Source organism: Brassica napus, chromosome C5 (assembly GCF_020379485.1).
Source record: "Brassica napus cultivar Da-Ae chromosome C5, Da-Ae, whole genome shotgun sequence".
Taxonomy (NCBI): Eukaryota; Viridiplantae; Streptophyta; class Magnoliopsida; order Brassicales; family Brassicaceae; genus Brassica; species Brassica napus.
Genome location: NC_063448.1, coordinates 2,210,128 through 2,232,959, shown reverse-complemented (window position 1 = coordinate 2,232,959; position 22,832 = coordinate 2,210,128). Strand labels below are relative to the sequence as shown.

The window sequence follows — 22,832 nt, the reverse complement described above, 5'->3', positions numbered from 1 at the left end:
CTAGTTGATTATATATGGGAGCATTACGAAAATAATTTTATGGAATAATGTAGTATTTGCTTGCAGTTTAATATTTAATTATGTATTTTTATTTATAATTTTATATTTTAGTGTAAGATTTTTTAATTAATATTTATGTAATATTTATATATATGTACTAGTTATTTATAGAAGTTTTATGAATTTACATCAACTATGACAAATATAAGTATCATAGTGTAAAATATAAATTATTTTGAAGTTAGGTTTGAAGTTTTAGTTTTGGAGAAGAACACGTAGAAACTTCAAATATAAAGTTTTGGGAAGAGTTCGTTGGAGATGCTCTTACAAAATTATCTATGGTCACTGATTTTGCTGTTAGCCCCAAGGAAAAAAGTTTATCTTGAGAATCAGATTGTTCTGTTTGTTTATTTAAGACAAAGAACGCTATGGAGACGACCAAGTTTGGTTCATTCGATCGTGCCAGCGAGCTTAGAGCTTTCGACGAGACAAAGACAGGTGTTAAAGGACTCGTCAACGCCGGAATAACACATCTCCCACGAATCTTCCACGAATCACCTTCCAACTTAGCAAACCCCAAGCCGCCTTCCACCGACTTGCTACATCTCACGACGATTCCAACGATAGATCTTGGAGGACGAGTCTTTGAGGACGAGGCTAAGCGCAAGAATACAGTTGATGGGGTTAGAGATGCAGCAGAGAAGTGGGGGTTCTTCCAGGTGATCAACCATGGAGTTCGTGGGGGTTTAACGAGCAAACCCCCTGAAGTGAAGAAACAATACTACAGCCGAGATTTCAGGAGAGAGTTTGTGTATACAAGTAACTTCGATCTCTACACTTCATCAGCTGCAAGTTGGAGAGACACTTTCTCTTGTTACATGGCTCCAAATCCTCCAAAACCACAAGATCTGCCAGCGATTTGTAGGTACAATATGGCTTCATTTACATTTTAATCAGAGGCATTAGTTCAACTGGAAAGGATCCTGACCATTGTGTCAGAGGTCCCCAGTTTTAGTGACCGTGACCGATGGGACGAAACTAATATTACATGTTGTGGTTCCGTGCTTGGGGGATTACGGACTTAGCCCTTCAAAAGAAAAAAAAAAATTGATTTGTGTAATCTCTCTATGTATTCATATGGTGAAAAGTGTTTCAGGGATGTTATGTTGGAGTACACAAAGCAAGTGGTGAGTCTAGGGGAGTTTCTATTTGAGCTTTTATCAGAAGCTCTAGGGTTGAACCCTAATCACCTCAAGGAGATTGATTGCCCCAAGGGCTTGCGCATGCTTTGCCATTACTACCCACCCTGTCCTGAGCCTGACCTAACTTTAGGCGCAAGTAAGCACAGCGACAGCTCTTTTCTTACCGTCCTTCTTTCGAATCAAATCAAAGGGCTTCAAGTTCTCCGCGAAGGGTACTGGTTCGATGTTCCTCCTGCTCCTGGTGCACTCATCATCAACCTCGGAGACCTTCTCCAGGCAAGTTCTTGTTCAACAATCAATGCCTTTTGCTCAAAACCTTCCTATTGGTTCAAAGTTTTCTTTATGCATGCAGCTTATAACAAACGACAAGTTCATTAGTTCGGAGCATAGAGTCTTGGCTAACAGAGCCACAGGAGCTAGAGTCTCGGTCGCATGTTTCTTCACAACCGGCATTAGACCGAATCCTCGAACTTACGGACCAATAAGAGAGCTTGTGTCTGAAGATAACCCTCCAAAGTACAGAGAGATAACCGTTAAGGAGTTCGCTGCTCACCGCAGTGCCAAAGGACATGACGGAACCTCTGATTTGCTCCATTTTAAAATATGAACATGGTGATCAAAGAGTGCATGTGTTGTTCGTATAAACACGAAGTTAGTTGGAAGTAAAAGTATAAAACTCTTCCGGGTTTTTCTGTCTGTCTACAACAACTGGTCCTTGTGTGTCTTGTATGAATAGCGAATGAAGATTATAAGATAGATCCAAAACGAAACAGAGTTCATATCAGACATGAGAAATCCAATGATTTCCTATAAATATTTATAGTAATTTAAACATTAAAATAAATCATCATGTATACTGCTCGAACCACTAGCATCATCCTCGTTACGTGCCCTTTGCGACGTTGAAGCACCGACAACATTACTTAAGCCATCTTCAAGATCTCTTACAAGAAGCTCGTAGTGATTTCTCGTTATTCTGTTGGGAGACAAAACGGAAATATCTGAAGATTAGGGTTTTTAGGTGTTGGGTTGCTTGAAAAGCAAGAAAGAAGGATATAGTAAAAACCTAGTTGAGTCAGTTAAATCGCTGCGGAATCTATTAAAATTCTCTGATGGTCCATCTGAGTCAAGCAACATATTCAGTTGATTCTCTGCATGGTAATTGAGCTTCTCCAGAGGAATCTCTGCATTGTCTGATCAACAACATAGAATAGTTAGTTTAGTCTTACTAGCTATAGTGAACGTCTTCAAGTTACAAACCTTGCTTAAGCTTCAAGAAAGCTTGCTTTTCGACCTGGTCCTCTCCTAGGTAATACTCATAAGCATAAGTCCATTTCAGGACCCTTCTACATTCCATGATCTGTATTTTATGTATGCATCAGTTCAATTATGTGGATACCATAACACACAATAACAAAGATTATCTGTCACTGGTTTTTAGTTTTGCTAACCTGAGACCAAGCTTCCGCAATGAACTCAAGCTGCTGTACAGTTGCTAACTGTTTGTTACTCAAATCCGGAATCTGACCAAAAACAAAAAGATTCATTAAACTGTAGTCTACAGAGCTGAAACGGAACAGCATAAGATCTCTCTTACAACATCAGTGTGTAGTTGCTGGAGTTTTGCTTTTGCCTTTTGCATCAACTGCTCCAAAAGCACAGTCAAGAGATATGTCAATGAAAATTCTTAAACGAGTATAGGATATGAAGTTCATTGGAAAGTTTCTAATATACCGATTCATTACTCATCCACTTTTCATGACAGTCTTTGTATCTACCTGCAGCATATTCTGCCATATTCCCAAAAACAGTCTCTTCATACTACAAAACATCAACCAAAAATATATATATATATATATATATATATAAATGAGAGATTAAAGAAGACATATTAGTTAATACACAAACAATATAAATTTTCAAGATCAGATGGCAAGTACCGAGACCTCATCATGGGTACAAGTGTATAAATCTAAGCCATGTTCAGTCCATTGACCACGGCAGCGCCTGGAGAGGAAATTGAGTTAACCACAAAGACATGAACTAGTGGAAGAATCAGAGATCAGATATTAGTAAATTACCAACAGAAGTCATAGTTGCAAGGTGGAAAGCATCTCATCTTCAGTGACCAATCTTGATTTTCTCTGATCCTTAGCTTACACCTAGGGCAAGGCACCGTGTTCTCTCGTACCCTGAACTCATAAGCCAAAAGAACTGAAACATTTGAAAGAAGATTCAAGATTTAAATAAATGGTAATTAGATAGTAATTTTGTTTTACCAGTTGGGGTCTTGGTAATCAGAACTGTTCATTCTTAACCATTTTGCAGCTGATTCACAGTCCATTGGACTGTGAGTGTCCTGGCTGCACTGGAAGCTAAAATTCAGTACATATATAGAAACTGGAGTGGAGACAATAACTCAAGTCTAAGTACTCACATTCCAACAGAAACTAAGCAGGCAGAGACATAAGACATCAAAGTTTCCGGAACCAGGAGTAAGATGAACATCGCAGCTACGCCCCTTAGCAGGACAACATTTTATCTATTTCCAAAAATAAACAATCTAAATCTAACTGATATATATATATGACCAATCTAAGGTTTGTGTTTATGACTTAATGTACCACTTTGCTGCCTTCAACGTAAGATCTAAAGAGATATCGATAGTACTTAGTTTTCTCTTCCTCGCAAGCAAAACTCTCTATCATGTCCCAACCAAAGGAAGCTGGACAATATGGACATTTTAATGTCCCATACCAGTCAACATCTGCAATCTCATTGATTCTTTTGTTGATATGACCTATAAATTTACAGGTCAGTATTTGATTATTTATATATATATATATATATATATATTAAGGTCAACAAAGAACTAGAATAAAGGTTTGGGAGATCATACTTCTCCAGCAGAACTTGCATACACGATGGCCACATGAGACCGATGCAGACCTCTCAAGTGAGTGTATTTTGAAGCAGATTCCGCAATAGAACTATACAAAGATTATTTAAGGTGATCATCATGTATTGTTGAACTTAGACACGGTCAGGATAAACAAAAAAATATGGATGGTACATTTTTGTCGTCAGAAGGTAAATCAAGTGGTCTCTCCAACTCAAATATTCCGACGCTTTCTCTAACAGTTTTAGCGTTATCAGACCAGTTCTTATGAAGTTCAATATCATCCCTGAGATTAAATAGAATTTAAAGAAACAAGAGATCAAAATAGGTTTCTTGAGAAACAAGAAATGCAAAAATGTTATGAGGCAGTACCAGCGAAAGTGGGCTAGCAGAAGTGTGGCGTCGTCTTTGGAGATTGAGTAAGTATTTGAAACACGTTGGATCTCTTCTTTCATACGACTTCGGATATCTCCTTCTTTCAGAATGGTTACATAACTCTGGTGGGTAGATGTTTCGGTGTGATCATGTTCATCAGGTGTATTCAACTCCTCCTCCTCCTCCGCTGTAATAAGGATCTCGCCCAGCCTTTTGATATCTGAATCATCCATGAGAAAGCAAAATGAGAGAAGAAGATAAGTCTCATGAGTTTTTATTCACCTGTTTAAATAATTCAATGGAATAAGACAAAGTCTCACGACTTTTCCCTCGTGTTGAACAATGGGAGATGACGAAGACTTGCCAATCAAAACACACACAGAGAAGAAGACCAAGTCGTCGAAGTTTTATATTATGAATGTGAAATGAGTTTTGCAATGTCGCTTTGACTTTTATGACAAGCTATCTATATCTCTCGACTTTTCACCGTGGTCTTTTAAATTCTGGTTATTGAGTTTTTGAATACAAGGAAATAAGAGATACATTCCAAAACAATGAAATTGCTGATATGAGATTTAAATTTTATTTGACTTATTTTTCTCTTATTTTTCATTTTGTTCTTTTATTTTTAATGATTGTTTTTTTTCATTTTACATTTTTCATTTTATAAAATCACATTGGTATTGTTAAAATGTCATTTTATATCTCACTATTTCAGTTTATATTAGTGTATAATTCATACCAGTTGTATACGTATTTTAAGATTAATCTTGATTTCGATATATAAGTCATGCAAACTACCACTATTCTATATATTAGATGATAAAAAGTCATACATGTTAGAATAAGTGGAATTGGGAATATTCTATTTAAGAAGGAGCCTCCATGAGGAAATGGTACGTGTAGTGGTGACGTAAAATAATTAGCCGGGGCCGTGTAAAACTGAACCGAATCAGTTCATTATGTATATCTAGGGAAGTTTTACTGAATTAACTTGTTATAATATGTTTAAATCCATTATCTAAGCGTTTTTTTTATTCAGATGACACGATGGAATAGACGCAACACTCGAAGAATTTGTCATACAAGCTGGTTGGATTCGTCTCTTCAACTCAAGTTAAACCTTAGTTGACTAAGAATCCATACGCTATTTAATGCTGACATCAAACATATATGTATATACTAGATCGGATAAGTGCACCGTCTGTTTATTTCAACCAGGTCCATGGATAACGCGTTTAATGTAGTTAAGGACACGAAATGAACAAAGAAATTTCAGACGAAAGAAAGGAAAACGAGGCTTTGATCTTCTTATCATCCCTCAAACATTATAATTTTTAGTATTTTTATTAAGAAATAGGTTATGAATGTTTGTAGTGGATACACGTAAACGCATGCGTATTTTCATTTCAGTAACCATTCACCTTAAACACACACACATAACACATAGTGTGGTTTGTGATTAAAAGAAAAAAGAAAAAAAAATAGAATTGGAAGTGTGTTCTACGACCCGCACATGACACGCATAAGAAGATAAATTGGTGCGGTTTGATGTGTTGGTGAGCTTTTTTCTTTCTTTTCAATTTTTTCATTTCAATTTCTTTATTTTATTAAATATAAATAATTAAGTTTAAAATATATATTAATCTAATTTTCATTTACAAGCAGAAAATGTCATTTTAGAAATACAATAACTATGTAATATACAAAATATATACTAATTTTTATATTTATATATATATATATATCAAACTTAGTTATTTGTATTAAATAATTTAAGAAAAAATGTAGTTGTCTAGAATATATCATGTAAATTAATGTACAATGGGGCTACATAATATTATCAAAATTTCTAATTTTGAGATGCAAATTTTGTTGAAGTATTGATAGAGACGAGAATAAACAACACATGCTAAGATAACGATTTACATGATGCAAAAATATCAAATCTACAAATGCAGTAGATGGCGAATATATGGCTCGAATGATACATAAAATTGCAAATATGTTGTGGGTAAATTTAAATTTTTGATAGTATATTTGTCTATATTGTGTCATAAAAAGAATTTAATTTATCATATACTCCCTCCTTTTTTATATTTGACGTTTTAGAGGAATTTTTTTCGTTTTAAATTATTTGAAGTTTTTAATTTTCTATGTAAAATTTATTACTAATTAATGCTAGATGACAAATGATATTATAGTTTCTATTTTATTATTAGTTAAATTGTGGTTAGGTAAACAATTAATAATGTTTTTGTTTAGAAAATTAAATGTTTCTTAATCTATGTGCACAATCCTAAAGCGTCAAATATAAAAAAAACGGAGAGAGTTCTCATTAGTAATAATTATATTTTGTTATATTAATATATTTAATTTTAATTTGTATTCTGCATCGCTTATAATATTTTTACCATTCTACTATTGGTTCCGTACCGCATTTCATTTTTGCTACCATTCACATTTTACTATATACCGTTTTTACTTTTTATAACCGTTAATATTCTGCAGTTAACAAAACCACATTTTATTCATACCGCAGTATCTAATATGCTCATTCCGCACTGCTCGTCCCGCTGTTACAATTCAGAGCCATAGTCTTTGTTGATATTTGTGCTGTGCCTTTACGAGTTTCTTGTGTTGTAAAAGTGACATGTGTGTAGCCTTTCAAGAGCTAATGGAAAAAGGCGAAAGCGTTTTAGATAGATCATGTTTTGCCTTTTAGATAGATCATGTCGATCCCACCAGGCAGTATCTCCGTTATGGCTCGCAACACACGAGAGTGCAAGTGTGCAAAATAAATCTATCTGCTTTTGATTGAAAAAGATTATAGGAAAGAAATAAAATCTTAATAACTTTCTTGTTTACGGTTAAAAAGTGAGTTATACCAGAACATGTCATTTGTAAATATGCCTGGACAATGGACATACATGTAAAAGAAGATTGGACCATATATGTATTAAGTGTGAGCTGAACACCAATAATGATGTGACTTCTGTATTCTTCTCCTACCAGCTCCAAAAAATTATTGAGTGATAAAGGACATGGAGACGTGGTGTTTGTTGGCCTATATTCATCTTCTATTTAGGATCTCTCCACTCTTTATCAATCACGTGTCCCACCCCAGCACTAACTCCAACTGTATCTCTTGGGTGTCACAACAAAGTAATGGTCACTGTTTCACATTCACACGCAAAGGCCAAAGGGATCATATGATATAATAACGCATGGAGAACATGCACATGCCGTCCTCAATCCTGATGATCACCACGTTACTAGCAATATATATGCACATTTACATGTCGCCTTTAACATAGATGGCTGATTAGTCAGCTGATTATAAAAAAAGAGGAAATTAGGGAGTAACGGATGATGACAAATCAATTATCAAATCAAAAAACTTTCTATAAGTCTTTTAAACTTTTTTTTTTGAGTCAATGATACTTATTTGATATGGAAGTAATTACCTTCCGTTAATCGCTGCTTAATTTGTCTTCTTATCGCTGGGCCCCACCAATTTTAATACGACAATTGTCAATAGTCACGCTAGAGAATATGACATCCACCATCATCATCATCATCATGATCATGCATGTACAGCTCATTGCAGCTTTTATAAGCAACCAAATCGACTCCACATACTTTTCCCGACCACACAGCTATAAAAGGAAGCCGAGACAGAAAGATTCAGACCGCAACCTGAGAAAACAGTGACAGAGTGATGAGTTCTGTTCGCTACAAATCATCAGATCCATCGCAATGCACACCTGTCATTGCTTCCGAACGCATCGAGAGTAGGAAGAAGCTGGAGAAGAAGAAGAAGAGCCACGTGTTGCTAGAAGGCTACGTGGAGAGTCTCGCCACGCTGGATAATAATAACCAAGACGATCTGACGAGATCCAAGAGCTTGACCGACGACGATCTCGAAGATCTCAAAGGTTGTCTAGATCTAGGCTTTGGTTTCAGCTACGACGAGATCCCTGAGCTCTGCAGCACTCTACCTGCTCTAGAGCTTTGCTACTCCATGAGCCAGAGATTCTCTGACGACAACAACAAGTCATCGCCGGAAAATTCGTCGGTTGACGATTCTCCGGCGCCTCCGATTGCCAACTGGAAAATATCTAGCCCCGGTAAAAACAAATCTCTAGACAAATGTTTTAAGGTTACTATGAATTGTTCAGATCACAGATCTGACTCTTGTCTGAAAATGTTTGAAAATGACATTAAGGCCTTTTTGATGTCTGAAAATGTTTTAATTTTGTTGTTCGCTAGGTGATAATCCGGATGATGTGAAAGCTAGGCTCAAGTACTGGGCACAAGCCGTTGCCTGTACTGTCCAGTTGTGCAGCTGAATGGTTCATTGTCACGTCTGAAGCAGGAACACTAGTGAAGATGTGATATTTACATGAACATTTATCTCAGGCAGTGTTTAGCTGAGGTGGAGATCTCAGAAAGGCATTAGAAGGTCTGAAATTTAACTGAATAATGATTCTTTACTCTCATTGATTCCATCTATCTTTAGCAGTATCTAGTCTAATTATTTTTGTGAACGGTAATAAAGGTATCAATGAATAAAAAGCATCATATTCTTTCTCATTTTCATTGCTAGTCTCAAGCTCTCTGGAGCTTTTAACTCCCCTGACTGGTTATGGACCCTCTGAAAGGTAAACTATTAACTAATCTAACTGAGTGTGATGTTGGGTTATGTCTTATGCTACAATGTAAAGCTTAGTACATGAGAAAAGAAAGCTCGATTGTTGCCCTTGTGCAGTGGTGGGAGACGTGTTTATTGAAGCTATCACTAACTGGTTAGTGACCTCTAACTGCTGAGGTAACTAATTCTAACTTCATAACTTGATCAATATGTTTCGTGGGAGACTTGTGTGCCTATTTACGTGATGCTACTTGGATCTTTCTGAAGAATGAGTGGGAGGAAAAGAAAGAAAAATGGATTCCAGATGTTATGTGTTATCTTCAAGGTTATCTTCTTCCTTAAAAGCAAACTGTTTGAAAATCTACATTGGTTAAGTATATAACTAAATAGTGCCTTATAACATCCAAAGATACTCTCATGTTAGAGCAAGATATGTAAGGCCTAACTAATCTCTGTGTCAATCTTGCTCCTATATTGGCTGAAGCTTCTAGGAAGTTGTAACCTTGTAAGAGGCACTCGCATCTAAATTTGTCAATGTCGTTGTAAGCTTCTTGTTAGTCCAGCTAATCATCATTAAGCACAATCGACAAGATGACTACAACTCTACAAACTTAAGGCCAATGGTACAATATGTTCTACTACAACTCGCTGTATATTCTACAAAACAATATAAAGTTGTTTTTCAAAAAATTTAGTTTACCAGAAAAGCAATATGCAAGGCCAAAATACTATTTATTATAAGCAACTTACTAACAATGACTGTCAGTACAAATGACGGTAAACCAGAATGCACACTACAAGGCGCCTCTTATAAGCTAGTCATTAAAAAAAAAAAAGTATCATTTTCGCTAGGATTAACGAAGAAGAAGAAAATTCTACAAGGATGTTCTGTGTATCCAAGATCTACACCATAGAATCAAACTTCATGATCAGGCATAGTTGAATACAGTATCTCTGCCTATAAACATATTAAGATCAGCTGCCCGTTTCTCTCCCTCATGACGCTACAGTACGTCAGCTATATTACCTTCTGCTTTTGCGCACAACCGTGGAACACAAGTTATTTCTCTGTAACAGTTTCCACTTAGCTTGTAATTTCTTCTTTGACCGAGCTTCTTAGTTTGCTCTCTCTCCTTGGATTCTTTCTCTTCGCTTGAATATGATGCACAAACGCGGCTATAATATCATGTAGTTTGGGTGAAGGCTTGTTCGCAGAAGAAACACTATGACCAGCATCTTTCAAAGCCTTGGCAACATCCTTTTGAGCTTTCTGGAAGTGCGCGTTACACAATGCAGGCACCGTCGACGCAAGCGTTGGCTTTGGACACGTGATTGCTTTTGACTGAGCTCTGCACATACAATTACAACAATAACCGAGTTACAATAGAGCTGGTTAATTATTCATCACATGCTAGTTACACTTCAGAACACAAACCAAATGTAATAACAAAGACTATATCATCTGACACACCCGGTCTATTTAAAGCTAGAACCTTTAAGAATATTGAATGAACAATGCAAAAGTCACAAGAGGAGACAAAGTAAACCTTTTGTTGACGAAAGTACAACAAGTGTAAAGCTTCTGTTTTTTATCCGACAGGATATGAAGCTGACAGTAATTAGTAAGTGGCATTGCCTTTGACTTGCTTCCACTACCACAAGCAACACAGTTTCCTTTCAGACTCGGGTCACTCTTAACGCCGTTGTCGTTGTCTCCGCTACCTTCGAGGGCTGCGACTTCACCCCCATCAATCCTACGCCTCTTGTTTTGGTGGTGATTATCTTCTTTGAAAGGGCTAACACCGTACTTCCAGTAATACTCTCTGTGTTGGGCCTTGAGATCCTCCATCAAGGCCCAGTAATGGTCTCTGTAGCATTTAGCCAGCTGCTTCAGGTTGTGCGATCGGCGCCGGAGAAGCTCGGGTCGGGTTAGGTGAGTGGAGAGTCCGAGGATCTGATCTTCGACTGACATCGAAATCGGTGAATTCGACGGAGACGGTAAGAGGATTGAGCTAGGGTTAGGGTTTCGAAATTGAGATTCTTCCCCGACGCCGGATTTCGTGGGGATTGAGGCAGAAGCGGTGAACGGGTGTCTGGGAGGTTTCGAAGAGGAAGGATTTTGCTTCGAAGCAGACGCCATTCTCACGGCGATGAGAGAGAGACTGTGTGTGTGTGTGTGTGTGTGGGGGGGGGAGGAGAGAGAAGGGAGGGCGAATCGGTTTGTTTACGAGGAACCGCCTCTTGGTTTATTGTTCAAAAAAGGCCATAACTAAAAGCCCATTGGGCCGTACGACATAAACAGAAAGTCTAAAACTAATCAAATCGGATCGGAATCAAACCGTAATGAACCGGTTGGTTAAAAGAGATTCTCTGGACTGCTCAGCTGTCGGTGGAAGGCTCCACTTCGCTTAAGTAGGGCCCACACCACTTACCACCCTGTCTTCTCATACCGACACATTCACCTCACCAAACGCAATCTTCACCGTTGCTTGCACTCTAATCCAACGGTTGATAGAGACCGCTGACCCATCACCAGCTTTAGTTTAGTTCCTTCCTTCCTCTCTCGTTCCCCTGAGGATCTCTTAATTGTTCGGCAACGAAGCAAAAAAAAAAAAAAAAAAGTAGTTTTCTCAATCTCTCTGGATCTAGCTGAGCAGCATTTCAGGTAAGCGCTACTGCCCTAGTACTTGGTTATAACATTGGTAACGATTCAAAGCTAATCTTGAGATCTTGTATAGCTGATTCATTTATTCATTTCGTAATCTGACAATCTCTGATCTACATTGAACTATTCTCAAATTCTAATCTTGTTCATCAATCCTCTCCAATTTTGTATGATATTGGTTAATCTACAGCTACAGAAATGATGTTTGTTATTACTAGAAATAAAAGAACTTCAATATTTTTGTATTGTTGCTGTTTTGATTCAGACAAGATTCAGACAAGACAAACACTAAGCTGTCTAATTATTTTTTTTTTAATGATTTTGTAGCTGATACTTGCTTGTTAAGCTATGGTGACGATCCGGAGCGTTTCAGTCTTTATCCTTGTTCTGCTGGCTGTGTCAAGTCTTCTTTTGGTTGCAAATGGGGAAGACAAGACGATTAAAGTGAAGAAAGTGAAGGGGAAGAAAGTGTGCACGCAAGGGTGGGAATGTGTCTGGTGGTCTGAGTACTGCTGTAACCAGACCATATCAGATTACTTTCAGGTTTACCAGTTTGAGCAGCTCTTCGCCAAAAGAAACACTCCCATAGCTCATGCTGTTGGTTTCTGGGACTACCAGTCCTTCATCACCGCCGCTGCTCTCTTCGAGCCTCTCGGGTTTGGTACCACTGGTGGAAAGCTCATGGGACAGAAAGAAATGGCTGCGTTTCTCGGTCATGTCGCCAGCAAAACCTCCTGTCAGTTTCCTCTTCCAAACTCTAATAGCTTCAGATTTAAGCAGCTTTGCATTACTAGCATGAGTGTTAATGTGGTTGTGTTTATGTAGGTGGATACGGAGTTGCGACAGGAGGGCCTTTAGCTTGGGGTCTGTGCTATAACAGGGAGATGAGTCCAATGCAATCTTACTGTGACGAGACATGGAAATACAAGTACCCTTGCAGCCCTGGAGCTGAGTACTACGGACGTGGTGCTTTACCCATCTACTGGTATGCATTTATCGTCTATTTTGAAGCTCTTATATACTCAGTTTCAAGGATCTCAAAGGTTAATTAATATACTATTATTTTTTGAAAGAATGTTTCAAATAAAAGCTGTTTTACAAATCTTTCTACTTTTGTTGAAATGGATACTCAAACACTCCCCCTGTTTCCAAATGTTCCATGTTTTAGAAAAAAAATTGTTTTTAGAAAATACAGTTTTTACATTTTCAATACATGTAATTATGGTAAATCGTAAATTTCAAAGACATTAATTGTGTTTACTGAATTTTGATTGACTAAAAATTGTGGGAAATAACTAGTTACAAAAAAAAACATTTATAATCAAAATTTAACAAGTTTTTGTTAATATGTGCGAAACTTTTTTAAAAATACGTCATGGAGTAATGATTTTGACACTATCCTCGTGACTGGACCCAAAGCGCCATGGCTAATTAATATTTTTACTTGTGTTTATTTGAAGGAACTTCAACTACGGTGCAGCTGGGGATGCTCTAAAAGCCGATCTCTTGAACCACCCCGAGTACATCGAGCAGAACGCGACGCTTGCCTTCCAAGCTGCAATCTGGAGATGGATGACACCGATCAAGAAAGCTCAGCCGTCAGCTCACGACATCTTTGTTGGGAACTGGAAGCCGACAAAGAATGATACTTTGTCCAAACGTGGCCCGACTTTTGGTACCACGATGAACGTCTTGTACGGTGAGTACACATGTGGTCAAGGTGACATTGAGCCAATGAGCAACATAGTCTCGCACTACTTGTACTTCCTCGACCTCTTGGGTATTGGAAGGGAAGACGCGGGGCCAAACGATGAGCTCAGCTGCGCTGAGCAGAAGGCATTTAACCCTGCAACTGCACCTTCTACTTCCCCTTCGTAAGTCTCTCTCCGTATTTGCCTTTGTTCTCAAGTCACATTGCTTCATTCGAGAAGTGTTTACGTACAATAAGTGTATGATTTTTATTTAGGGCTCGTCCCTGTAGAACTTATACAAACGAAATTTTTATATTTTTGTGTATTGTATATGGTATTGAAATTGTTGTATTTTCAATGTGTAAAAGTAAGAAAGAATGTGTGTTGCGATTGGTGTTTCTATTCGTTTATTATATAACTATAAGTTTGTTTTTGAGTTTTCATCTCCTAAACTATATTAAGGGATTTATACACATGTCGTCGTTACAATCATTAGATGATATGACACTTATAATAGATGACATGGTTTTTGAAAATAGTGACATGGCATCATGTTAATTGTGAGATGTAAAATTTTCATATAAAAATTTAAAATTTTTTTTGCAGGGATTTTAAATATGGTAATAAAAATATCATCATTAATGTCAATTTTTCATATAAATATTTATTTATGGTAAACTATTAAATATATTAATAATTCATAAATCACAATTAAAATAATAATATATATGTATATGTATCTCACATTAATAAAAATAAACTAAATAAAGTAATACTAATTCAAAAAAAAATTGATAGTTAAATATTTAAGCATTATTTAAATTTATCCGTTCATCTTCATCATTTAAATTAACAAAAAGATTTTTCAGTTTAACTAAAACAAACAAAGTCTCAAATTTATTAGAATTTATATTTTTATGTATATAAATGTATATATTTAAAATTAGATGGGAATATATATATATATATATATATAAAATAAATAATCATTAAACACAATAATATAATTAAAACTATTTTTATAAAATTTAATTTTATCTTTATTAAAAAATAAATCAAATCAAATTTAAATAATTATACCAAAAAAAAAAGATTACAAAAATACGTTTATGATTTTTTATAACTATTGATTACTATTTATGCGCGCAGGAAAACTCCTAGTAATACAGTATTCATGTTGCATCCTTTGTTATTAGCTTCGGATCCCATTGTTTCAAAAGAAAAAATAACTACAGCACTCCATTTATGATCATACTGAAACACTGACATAGTATTTTCAAAATTTTATAAGATAATGTATATAAACATATAACTTCTAAATTATTTAAAACAGAATTAACCTCAGGGCTGCTCTGTCAATTTCATAACATACTATGATACAAACACATATCCATCTACTATTATATCATTGTATCTAAATCAGATATGAAATTCTAGTTTTTATAGTTTAATTAAAAAGGAAACTTATTACAAGTAAACTATTACTATTTTAGGTAATAATCCACACGTTACCATGAGTTCAATCGACCTGACTAATAGGGCCTTTTTTGTACAATTGTTTATGGGCTTCTCCGACTTCTATGAGTGAAAGATATAAATAGGTCTGTACACGGATTGGATATCCGGGTTTTTGAATGTATTTTTTGCTTCGTATGTCAGAGATATCTAATCTTCTATTTGCTTTGCTTCGAAAAAATACGGATATTCGGAAAAACGGATATCCGGAAAATAAATAGATATCTAATTTTGAAAGTATTTGTGATTTGCTTCGTATGTCACAGATATCTAATTTTTCGATTTGTTTTGCTTCAGAAAAATACGGATATTCGGAAAAACAAATATCCAGAAAATAAATAGATATTTGCGGATATTTACGAATACTTACGGATATCTCATATGTTTTGATTAATACAAATAATCTTAAAATTTTGATACAAAATTGTTTTGTAAAATATTTTCTTACATGATATATATGATAAAAAAAAATTAAAAGAACTAGTGAATCTACATATTTTGTAAAAAATTTGAGCTCAGTTAACAATTATAATAACACAAAACTTAAGAAAAAAATTATAATTGTCATAAATGTGTTCTTTTTCTTCTATGTAATACTTTTATATAAGTAATAATGTGAATATAATTTATCAATCATATGTTAGAATAATAATTATATAATTTTATACATTAAAAACTTTAAATAAAATCAAGATATACATGTATTTATATATTGCCAGATCGGATCGGATATCCGCTTTCCAAAATTTTAATATTTGTGATTTGTTTCGAGTTTAACGTATATTGATTTTTAGTATTTGCTTTGCTTAGAAAGTTTACGGATATCCGGAATTTTCAGATCGAACCGAAACAAATAACGAATCGAATCAAATTTAACGGATAAAATGTCCGGTCCTAGATATAAATTCTCAGCTTATCAGTGAAGAGTTGAGGAAATTTTAAAGTCCACGATGGAAAATAAAAATAATAAAATACTACGAAAAGACAACAGTTTCTCATGTGTAAATAGATTCAACATATTATTCCTTAAGTGGTAAAAAGAGTGCTCTGAATATGGCTGGAGTAGTTGAGTGTCTGCATTGGACTCGAAATGATTTGATATGCAACTAAACAAATTGACATATCAATCTTCTGTTTGAGATATTATTTTGTGAAAATTGAAACTAGAAGAAAAGTAGATCAAAACTTTAAAATAAAATAACTGTCATTCTTTTTTTTTTTGAAACACCAAATAATTGTAAATTCATAATTCGAATTATTCCAAATATTCAGAGAACATAAGACTTGAAAAAAATGTAATGGACAATTGGCACTGTTTCGATGAGGGAAGCTTATAAGAGAGAATTAGGCAATTGATAATGTATTTATTTACATCTTCTCTAATTCTCTTACATTATCAAACAGCATATGATAAATTTAGAATGATCCCTACCGTTAGGGTTGCAGCTACCTCTCTCACTGCATCCCTACCGTTAGGGTTGCGTAGCTAGGCTAGTTTGGTCTCTCACTGCATTCGCACGTGCAATTCTCTTGTTCTTTCTTCAAAGTCTGCGTTTGTAGATTAAAACGTATACGTATATATTTATCAATGAATTTATAGAGAAATCTAAAAATGGATTCAGCTGATGTAAATAGAAAAATAAGCCGGTTAATAGTTTTGTAGGGGACCTGAAGTTGGTGTTGAAGGCCTTTGATATGTTGTACCGCTAAATCCAGCATGTCAGAATAGCTTGTTTGCTAATAAAACCAGTAAAAAGTATATCATATAAGTAAATTAACATTTTTATTTAACAATGTTACAACTATACACTAAATTTGATATGATTCAAAATGAAGAGTAACCTTATCCATGTTGGGGACAAGATCTTGTAGCTTCTTTAGTCTCCCACTAATTCTCGTTCTCCTCTCCTGCATATATATCATCATCATCAGTACACATAAACAAGAAGGTTTTTATAATAAATAAATAAATAAACCTCTCGCTAATTGTTTTCTATGTTTTCAGCGACATATAATTGTAGGTTCTTTTATCACTGAACTGTGATAGATTAGCAACAACATAATTAGTTCGGTTGCATCTTGCTACAAAAGAAAAGAGTGTGTTGCACTGACCCGCTCGGCGATGCTTCTCGGGTGGGTGGCGAAGCCACGTTTGGCCCGAACTTTGCATGGTACAGAATCTTCGGGAAGCTGCATGTAGTTATCCATGTAGTTCATTGAAGTGTCTGAAGGAAGACTATACTGTAAAAGCAATGATAATTAAAAGAGATTTCGTTAGTGTTTGCCCCTTGATCCCAACAACAACAATTTATATTATTGCAAGAAAATAGTTGCTGCATTCAAAATACTAATATAACATGTAAAAACAAAGTATTTTTATTTGTGAGTTTGAAATACTAACATAACATGTAACGGATAATTAACCGCTGACAAAAAATTAGATAGTGAACTGTGTAACCTATCAAAACAAAATAATTTACCTGTGAAAAGAGACCTGAGTTCATGTCCTTGGGTCGTTTAGTGGGTCGGGTCACAGTAAACCCTATTGAACCGGAACCGTCATCCCAAGAATCAGTGGCGGCACCGAAGCTAGCCGCGGAAAACGAATGGCCTGAACCATCGTGGACAGATGTCTCATTGACCTCAGAGATACGAGACAGTGGGTCGTGACTAGTGAAGCTTAGCTGAGACTTGAGTCTCGATGGTCCACGTCCTGCATTAGACCCTCCTTGCTGATTATAATCACTGGTTGGTTGGTTCAACGAGAAGTCTGATTTTCAAAGTAAGTAAAGTGTATTAGACTGTTATCACATTATTACGAGAATAATTTCGAAGCAATCATTTCACTTTCCACGTCATGTTAGAAACAAATTACGTGTATGTAAATAAAGAGTTAGCAAAACGAATCGATCCAAAAGCAAGATTGGTTTTATGGATATCGGTTAGTTAGATTCCGGTTCAGATTGGTGACCGGTTAGTTGTTGAAAGTCACATCCAGATTCGGTGGAAGTGGAAGATGTTATTATTACTAGATAACAACGAGGCAAATGAAATACGCAGGACCATAGAAATAAAAAAATGGACAGATCCACCAATTAAGATCTATCGCTTTCCATTTAAATAATATTCTAAACAACCAATGAAATTACGCCACATCAGCAGACATACTATTGGTCACGAACTACAAACACCATCCTCTTATTTTATTTGATTTTAAAATGCAACTTGGCTTATAGGATCCCTCGAAGATATATACTAAATAATATCCTACTAGATTAAGATCGGCAACTTGCGCGGAATAAAAATTATATATATAAATTATTTTATGTATTATATGTTCTTACATATTATGAAATAATAAATATATATTAAATAATTAAAAGTCAGTAACTATTACATATATAATAAAATTGGTGCGAACGTATAAATCAATTTTATTAATACAAACAATTTTTTAAAAAAATTTGATAGGATATGTAATTAAATTTAAATGATATTAACATACATAGTATATTTTTAATATTAATGTCTATTTTTTTAATGGTGTTTTCTACTCATATGTTTTTTTTATCATGTGTATCTTTAATAGCAAAAACTTTAAATTACTGATAACAAAATTTTCATTGTGGGACTAATAATTTTAGTAATTGATAATTTTAAAAAATTTATCAATGTTAGTTCAAAACTTTTATCAAAAAAATTATTCAAAGTAAATTTTGAAACTAAAATATTTATTTATTCAATATGGTTTATAGTTTAATTTAGAATGATATATATATACATATATATTTTAAATCTTAATGATTAATTAAATTAGACTTTTGCTTATATGATTTTGTAATCATTTGTATTTTGTCATAACAAAAATTTTAAACCATGGATCGCAAAATTTGAATGTGAGACTTTTAACAATTTTAGTAATTTATAGTCATTTTTTAAAATTCAAAATATAAAATATACAGAAAAATCTAAATTTTTATAATATGGTTATTTTGTTTTTTTAAAGTTATTTTAATAGTTTTAAATTAAACAAATTTGATAGAAGATACATTTTTTTATCAGATCTTTTTTATTCAAAATCATTAATTGTCATATATACTTTACTCACATTAGGCAATTCCGTAATCTTTAATTAAGGAAATAATAATTGACATTAATAATGAATTTATGGTTAGTTTAATAAAAAGTTTATTATATAATTAGATGGACCAATCTATTTCTCTAGTAATTCTAAGAATCATCATAGTGACGATACGTGGCTACAAAAAGAAGTTGTAATGTTTCACAAATAATATATAGGGGATTTTAAGGGTAACCGAGCCACATTGTACTGTATTTTCAAGCACGTGGTTCGGACCAAGGACCTTTTCGTCATTTTGAAGATACGAGGATCACGTCTTGCACAAATACCAACTAGCTAAATTACCAAACACCCTTGATCTCACAAATGTCAACTCATTATAGCGTCGTATCGTAAAAATACTATGGAAAGTGGAAACTGTTTCTATAAAGCTACGTAATCAGTATAACGAGATACCAAAAATACCCTCAGCTGCCTCTTGACAGAAGATTTCACCAAATAGATCCGTCAGAATGAATGATGGTTGTTGTTCTTCATCTAGTAACCAACTTAATCTTATAAACTACATTACGATTATGGCAAATCCTAGAAGTTATGAATCTTTTATATTAATATCATCAAATAAATTTTTCTTGAAAAGAATAAAAATAGTAAACTCACTGTTTTTTTCACCGGAGAGGTAGCTGAAGAAGTCAGCAGGAGAGCTACGTTGTCTAGCTAGAGAGTAAGATCCAGAGCTACTTCCTCCTCCTCCAACGTGGTTGTTGATCTTGTGCTGTGAGATCTCGTTGAATCCACCGTAGGATCTGTCCAGGAGCAAATCTTTATTATTATTATTATTATTATTATTATTGTTGCTGCTGCCAAGATGTTTTTGGCCGTCGGATGAGTTGACTCCGCAAGTCATGGACTCGGATCTCAGCGAGGAAGAATCAGCTCCGGCGAAGAAATCACCGAGGAAGTTATCCGGCGGTGGAAAGTTGAAGTCTCGACCGTTTGACCCTCCAATGACTTCATCCACCATAGAGTTCAGAAGCGATCCAGGAGCTGACCCGTATCGGATCAGTCCTGCGCCACCGCCTCCACCGCCGGGGAGCGATGATCTTTGTGACGATGATGACGTGGAGGAAGATGATTGGTACATGACTTGTTCTATCGCCAAATGGAGCCGGAGGAGGAGGGGAAAGAGAGAGAGAGATGCAAAAGACGTTTTGAGAAAGAAAAAAAAAAGATTAGATGCTTTTTTATGGGGTAATAAAAAGTCTTCACTTTAAAGCGATTGGCCCATTTCGTTGGATGTCCTGTCCACATGCGCCTCACGTGATCTCGCAATAGATTATAGAAAAATAAACCGAACCAAATCAAAAGTAAACCTTTAATGTTATATTAAACCGATTATCGAGTCAGCTTAATCACCTTTGGGCCACAAAACCAAAAAGGCTTTTATAATAACTCTTGTTTATGATATTTTTGTTTTCTTATGGGGTTTAATATCTAAATATTTCATGAAGCATTATTTCCGTGAATTTTGGTTTATGGAAGATTTAACTAATTGTAATAGGTAGTTTATTGAGAAATTGATATAGTATAACTTTAACTAAAAGATAATTAATTAATCATTTGGTTCGGCTCGCTTAGAATAAATCTGACCATTGTGAGATTTGTTAGGTTTTTGGGCATAATGGTTACAAAATTAGTTTAGAGTTGGGTGGACCATTGGACCCTCCACGGTCTAGTTGAGCATTGGACCTCCTTAATTATTGTGACTCCTCGTATCACCCTAGCATACTTTCTCTTGTCAAGTATTTTCTCATATAGCAATGTCTAAACTATTCTTCAAACTAAAATTATAATAGTTACCTTTTTACTTTCTCCATATCTAACTCCTCATTACCACAATATTTGTCTAAACCTTAGACACCGTAAATCTTCCCACCGCTTCATCCCAAAGCATAGGTGACTCCAAATTATAATATTTCTTCAATTTTCAACCACGATTCGTTTATTCTCACCAGCGATTTTTTTCATTCTGGCCGGCAATTTGTTCTGTCTCATCGGCAAACTGTCAATTCTCACTGTTGCAGCCCAAACTCTACGGTGACTCCAAGTTTCCACCTTTTTTCAATTATTTTACCATTTTAATCTTATTTCAAACCTTGTGTTATAGATTTACTTAGATCCATTTGATTCCTTTTCAGATGAATAGCGACGACCGCCATCTTTCTCCTCCGATCCGACGAAGACACAATCCATGTCTTTTGGTTGGGAGAAGTGTTGGGGAAGTGTGGATGCTGTCTGTTTTTCAACCGTCTTCTACTCCTCCACCACATCAGCCCGGCCACAACTGTGACACACCGATTGAAACTGACCCCAACTCTCCAATAAACAGCAATACAACGCATGGCACTTTCAATCACATTTTCTTCGACCAAAATTCCTCAACCCTCTCCCAATTACTGTGACCACTCTAGTCAACCCTCTCCCAATTCCCGTGACCACTCCTCACCTAACCACGCTTCGCTTGACCAAATCTCCCCATTTCACGCCCGCCTTCCCTCTCTTTACCCAACCAGCCATCAGATTAATTTTCTCATCTTTTAATCTAACGATACCAAACAAATCACACTGTTAAACAAACCTACCAATTAATTGTAACTAAGAAAATGGTAACTGATATCTTGCATATTTCCATTATCTTATCCATTTATCCATGTGCATTTTGATCATATAGACTAGGATTTAGTCATGTTTAGGTTACATTTTGCATACATGAGTCTCTATCAGGTGTTGGAGTGCCACATGGAGTTCTTGGGGCTATTTGGATGCATTTGGAGCTCAAAGGAGGTGAAATATGTGATCATTGGACGAGCAGAGCATGGGACCGAGGTTCCGCAGCGACGTCATGAGGTCGCTCCAAAGCACCTCTCAGAGCGACCTAGCTGGAGCGACCCCGTGAAGTCGCTCGCCATACTCACCCCGTGAAGCGACTTGCCCAGAGCGACGCGCCGAGGTCGCTCGCATCTCACACCCCTCTCGGAGCGACCTCCTAAAGCGACGCCATGAAGTCGCTCGCGTTCTCGTCACTCCGAACAGTCTTAGATGACCCTGGAGCGACCTCTCAGAGCGACCTATCAAGGTCGATCCCGATCCAGAGCGACCCGTTGGAGCGACACACCAAAGTCGCTCGGGACCTCTCGCCCGGAGACACCAAAAATCGGCCCTGGAGCGACCTTCCGGAGCGACACCTGCAAGTTGCTCCGCGTTATTTTGCTGCCGAAAATCATGACTTCTCAAAGACCTTTTTGCAATTTATTTTGGACGTTTTACATTTCTAAAACCTATGTTTTAAACATCTTTTGTAGAGGAGACAGATTATCTTTGGATCTATTGAGAAATACACAAAAACTCTCTTGAGAAGTTCATCTCTTGGATTTTGATTGTTATGTTCTTGTGTTATTGTTGATTTCTTATCTATTTCTCTACATGATTAATCTGAAATCCAATATGGGTTTAAGAGGAATCATGGAGATTAGTGAGTAATCACCTTTTGAATTCATGGGTTAGGGAGATTAAGGGTGATTAGGTTAGTTCTAGGATGTTTTAGTGTAGATCATTCTTGTTCCTTGCTAGTAGAGTATTCCTAATGCATCTTCTGAGTTGGCCACTCAAAAGTTGATCAATAGGCATTTCCCACCCGAAAAGTGTTTGATGAAATGCCTGAGACAACTCTCCTAGGCTTTTAGTATACTT

The 22,832-nt window shown here is 35.7% G+C and overlaps 6 protein-coding genes across 13 annotated transcripts; 3 read left to right on the top strand and 3 right to left on the bottom strand.

Moving 5' to 3' along the window:
* The first annotated feature begins 291 nt into the window (after nt 1–291).
* Nucleotides 292–1,891, top strand: LOC106397456 (1-aminocyclopropane-1-carboxylate oxidase homolog 2-like). Its single transcript, XM_048757811.1, has 3 exons — nt 292–925; nt 1,157–1,478; nt 1,555–1,891. The coding sequence occupies exons 1-3, from the start codon at nt 429–431 to the stop codon at nt 1,807–1,809; spliced, it is 1,074 nt and encodes a 357-aa protein (XP_048613768.1). The 5' UTR covers nt 292–428; the 3' UTR covers nt 1,810–1,891.
* Nucleotides 1,892–1,956: 65 nt separating this feature from the next.
* Nucleotides 1,957–7,015, bottom strand: LOC106397455 (probable E3 ubiquitin-protein ligase ARI12). Of its 2 annotated transcripts, none has more exons than XM_013838037.3 (14): nt 4,474–7,015; nt 4,276–4,387; nt 4,102–4,192; nt 3,827–4,002; nt 3,640–3,744; nt 3,482–3,570; nt 3,284–3,394; nt 3,143–3,209; nt 2,937–3,023; nt 2,800–2,847; nt 2,654–2,725; nt 2,463–2,562; nt 2,269–2,395; nt 1,957–2,178 (listed from the first exon to the last, which is right to left on the bottom strand). In XM_013838037.3, the coding sequence occupies exons 1-14, from the start codon at nt 4,707–4,709 to the stop codon at nt 2,037–2,039; spliced, it is 1,563 nt and encodes a 520-aa protein (XP_013693491.2). In that variant the 5' UTR covers nt 4,710–7,015; the 3' UTR covers nt 1,957–2,036. The 2 variants fall into 2 exon arrangements, with proteins under 2 accessions (XP_013693491.2, XP_013693492.2); XM_013838038.3 differs by having other exon boundaries at nt 3,149–3,209.
* Nucleotides 7,016–8,087: 1,072 nt separating this feature from the next.
* On the top strand, nt 8,088–9,680 carry BNAC05G04010D. Of its 7 annotated transcripts, none has more exons than XR_007323681.1 (5): nt 8,104–8,606; nt 8,749–8,941; nt 9,086–9,140; nt 9,248–9,307; nt 9,398–9,680. XR_007323681.1 is itself a non-coding variant. In XM_048757810.1 (2 exons), exons 1-2 carry the CDS (start codon nt 8,198–8,200, stop codon nt 8,826–8,828), a joined length of 489 nt encoding a protein of 162 aa, XP_048613767.1. In that variant the 5' UTR covers nt 8,088–8,197; the 3' UTR covers nt 8,829–9,072. The 7 variants fall into 7 exon arrangements, 1 of the variants encoding a protein (XP_048613767.1); XR_007323683.1 differs by having other exon boundaries at nt 9,204–9,307; XR_007323680.1 differs by having other exon boundaries at nt 9,248–9,680.
* Nucleotides 9,681–9,843: 163 nt separating this feature from the next.
* LOC106401767 (INO80 complex subunit D-like) lies at nt 9,844–11,354 on the bottom strand. The gene is made up of 2 exons (XM_013842343.3): nt 10,678–11,354; nt 9,844–10,479 (listed from the first exon to the last, which is right to left on the bottom strand). The coding sequence occupies exons 1-2, from the start codon at nt 11,268–11,270 to the stop codon at nt 10,215–10,217; spliced, it is 858 nt and encodes a 285-aa protein (XP_013697797.2). The 5' UTR covers nt 11,271–11,354; the 3' UTR covers nt 9,844–10,214.
* Nucleotides 11,355–11,555: 201 nt separating this feature from the next.
* LOC106401093 (chitinase-like protein 1) lies at nt 11,556–13,922 on the top strand. Its single transcript, XM_013841530.3, has 4 exons — nt 11,556–11,795; nt 12,123–12,531; nt 12,621–12,780; nt 13,256–13,922. The coding sequence occupies exons 2-4, from the start codon at nt 12,144–12,146 to the stop codon at nt 13,671–13,673; spliced, it is 966 nt and encodes a 321-aa protein (XP_013696984.2). The 5' UTR covers nt 11,556–11,795; nt 12,123–12,143; the 3' UTR covers nt 13,674–13,922.
* Nucleotides 13,923–16,233: 2,311 nt separating this feature from the next.
* On the bottom strand, nt 16,234–20,315 carry LOC106402252 (transcription factor bHLH128-like). The gene is made up of 6 exons (XM_013842949.3): nt 19,743–20,315; nt 17,482–17,771; nt 17,114–17,242; nt 16,844–16,909; nt 16,670–16,738; nt 16,234–16,549 (listed from the first exon to the last, which is right to left on the bottom strand). The coding sequence occupies exons 1-6, from the start codon at nt 20,224–20,226 to the stop codon at nt 16,493–16,495; spliced, it is 1,095 nt and encodes a 364-aa protein (XP_013698403.2). The 5' UTR covers nt 20,227–20,315; the 3' UTR covers nt 16,234–16,492.
* Between the last annotated feature and the right edge of the window lie 2,517 nt (nt 20,316–22,832).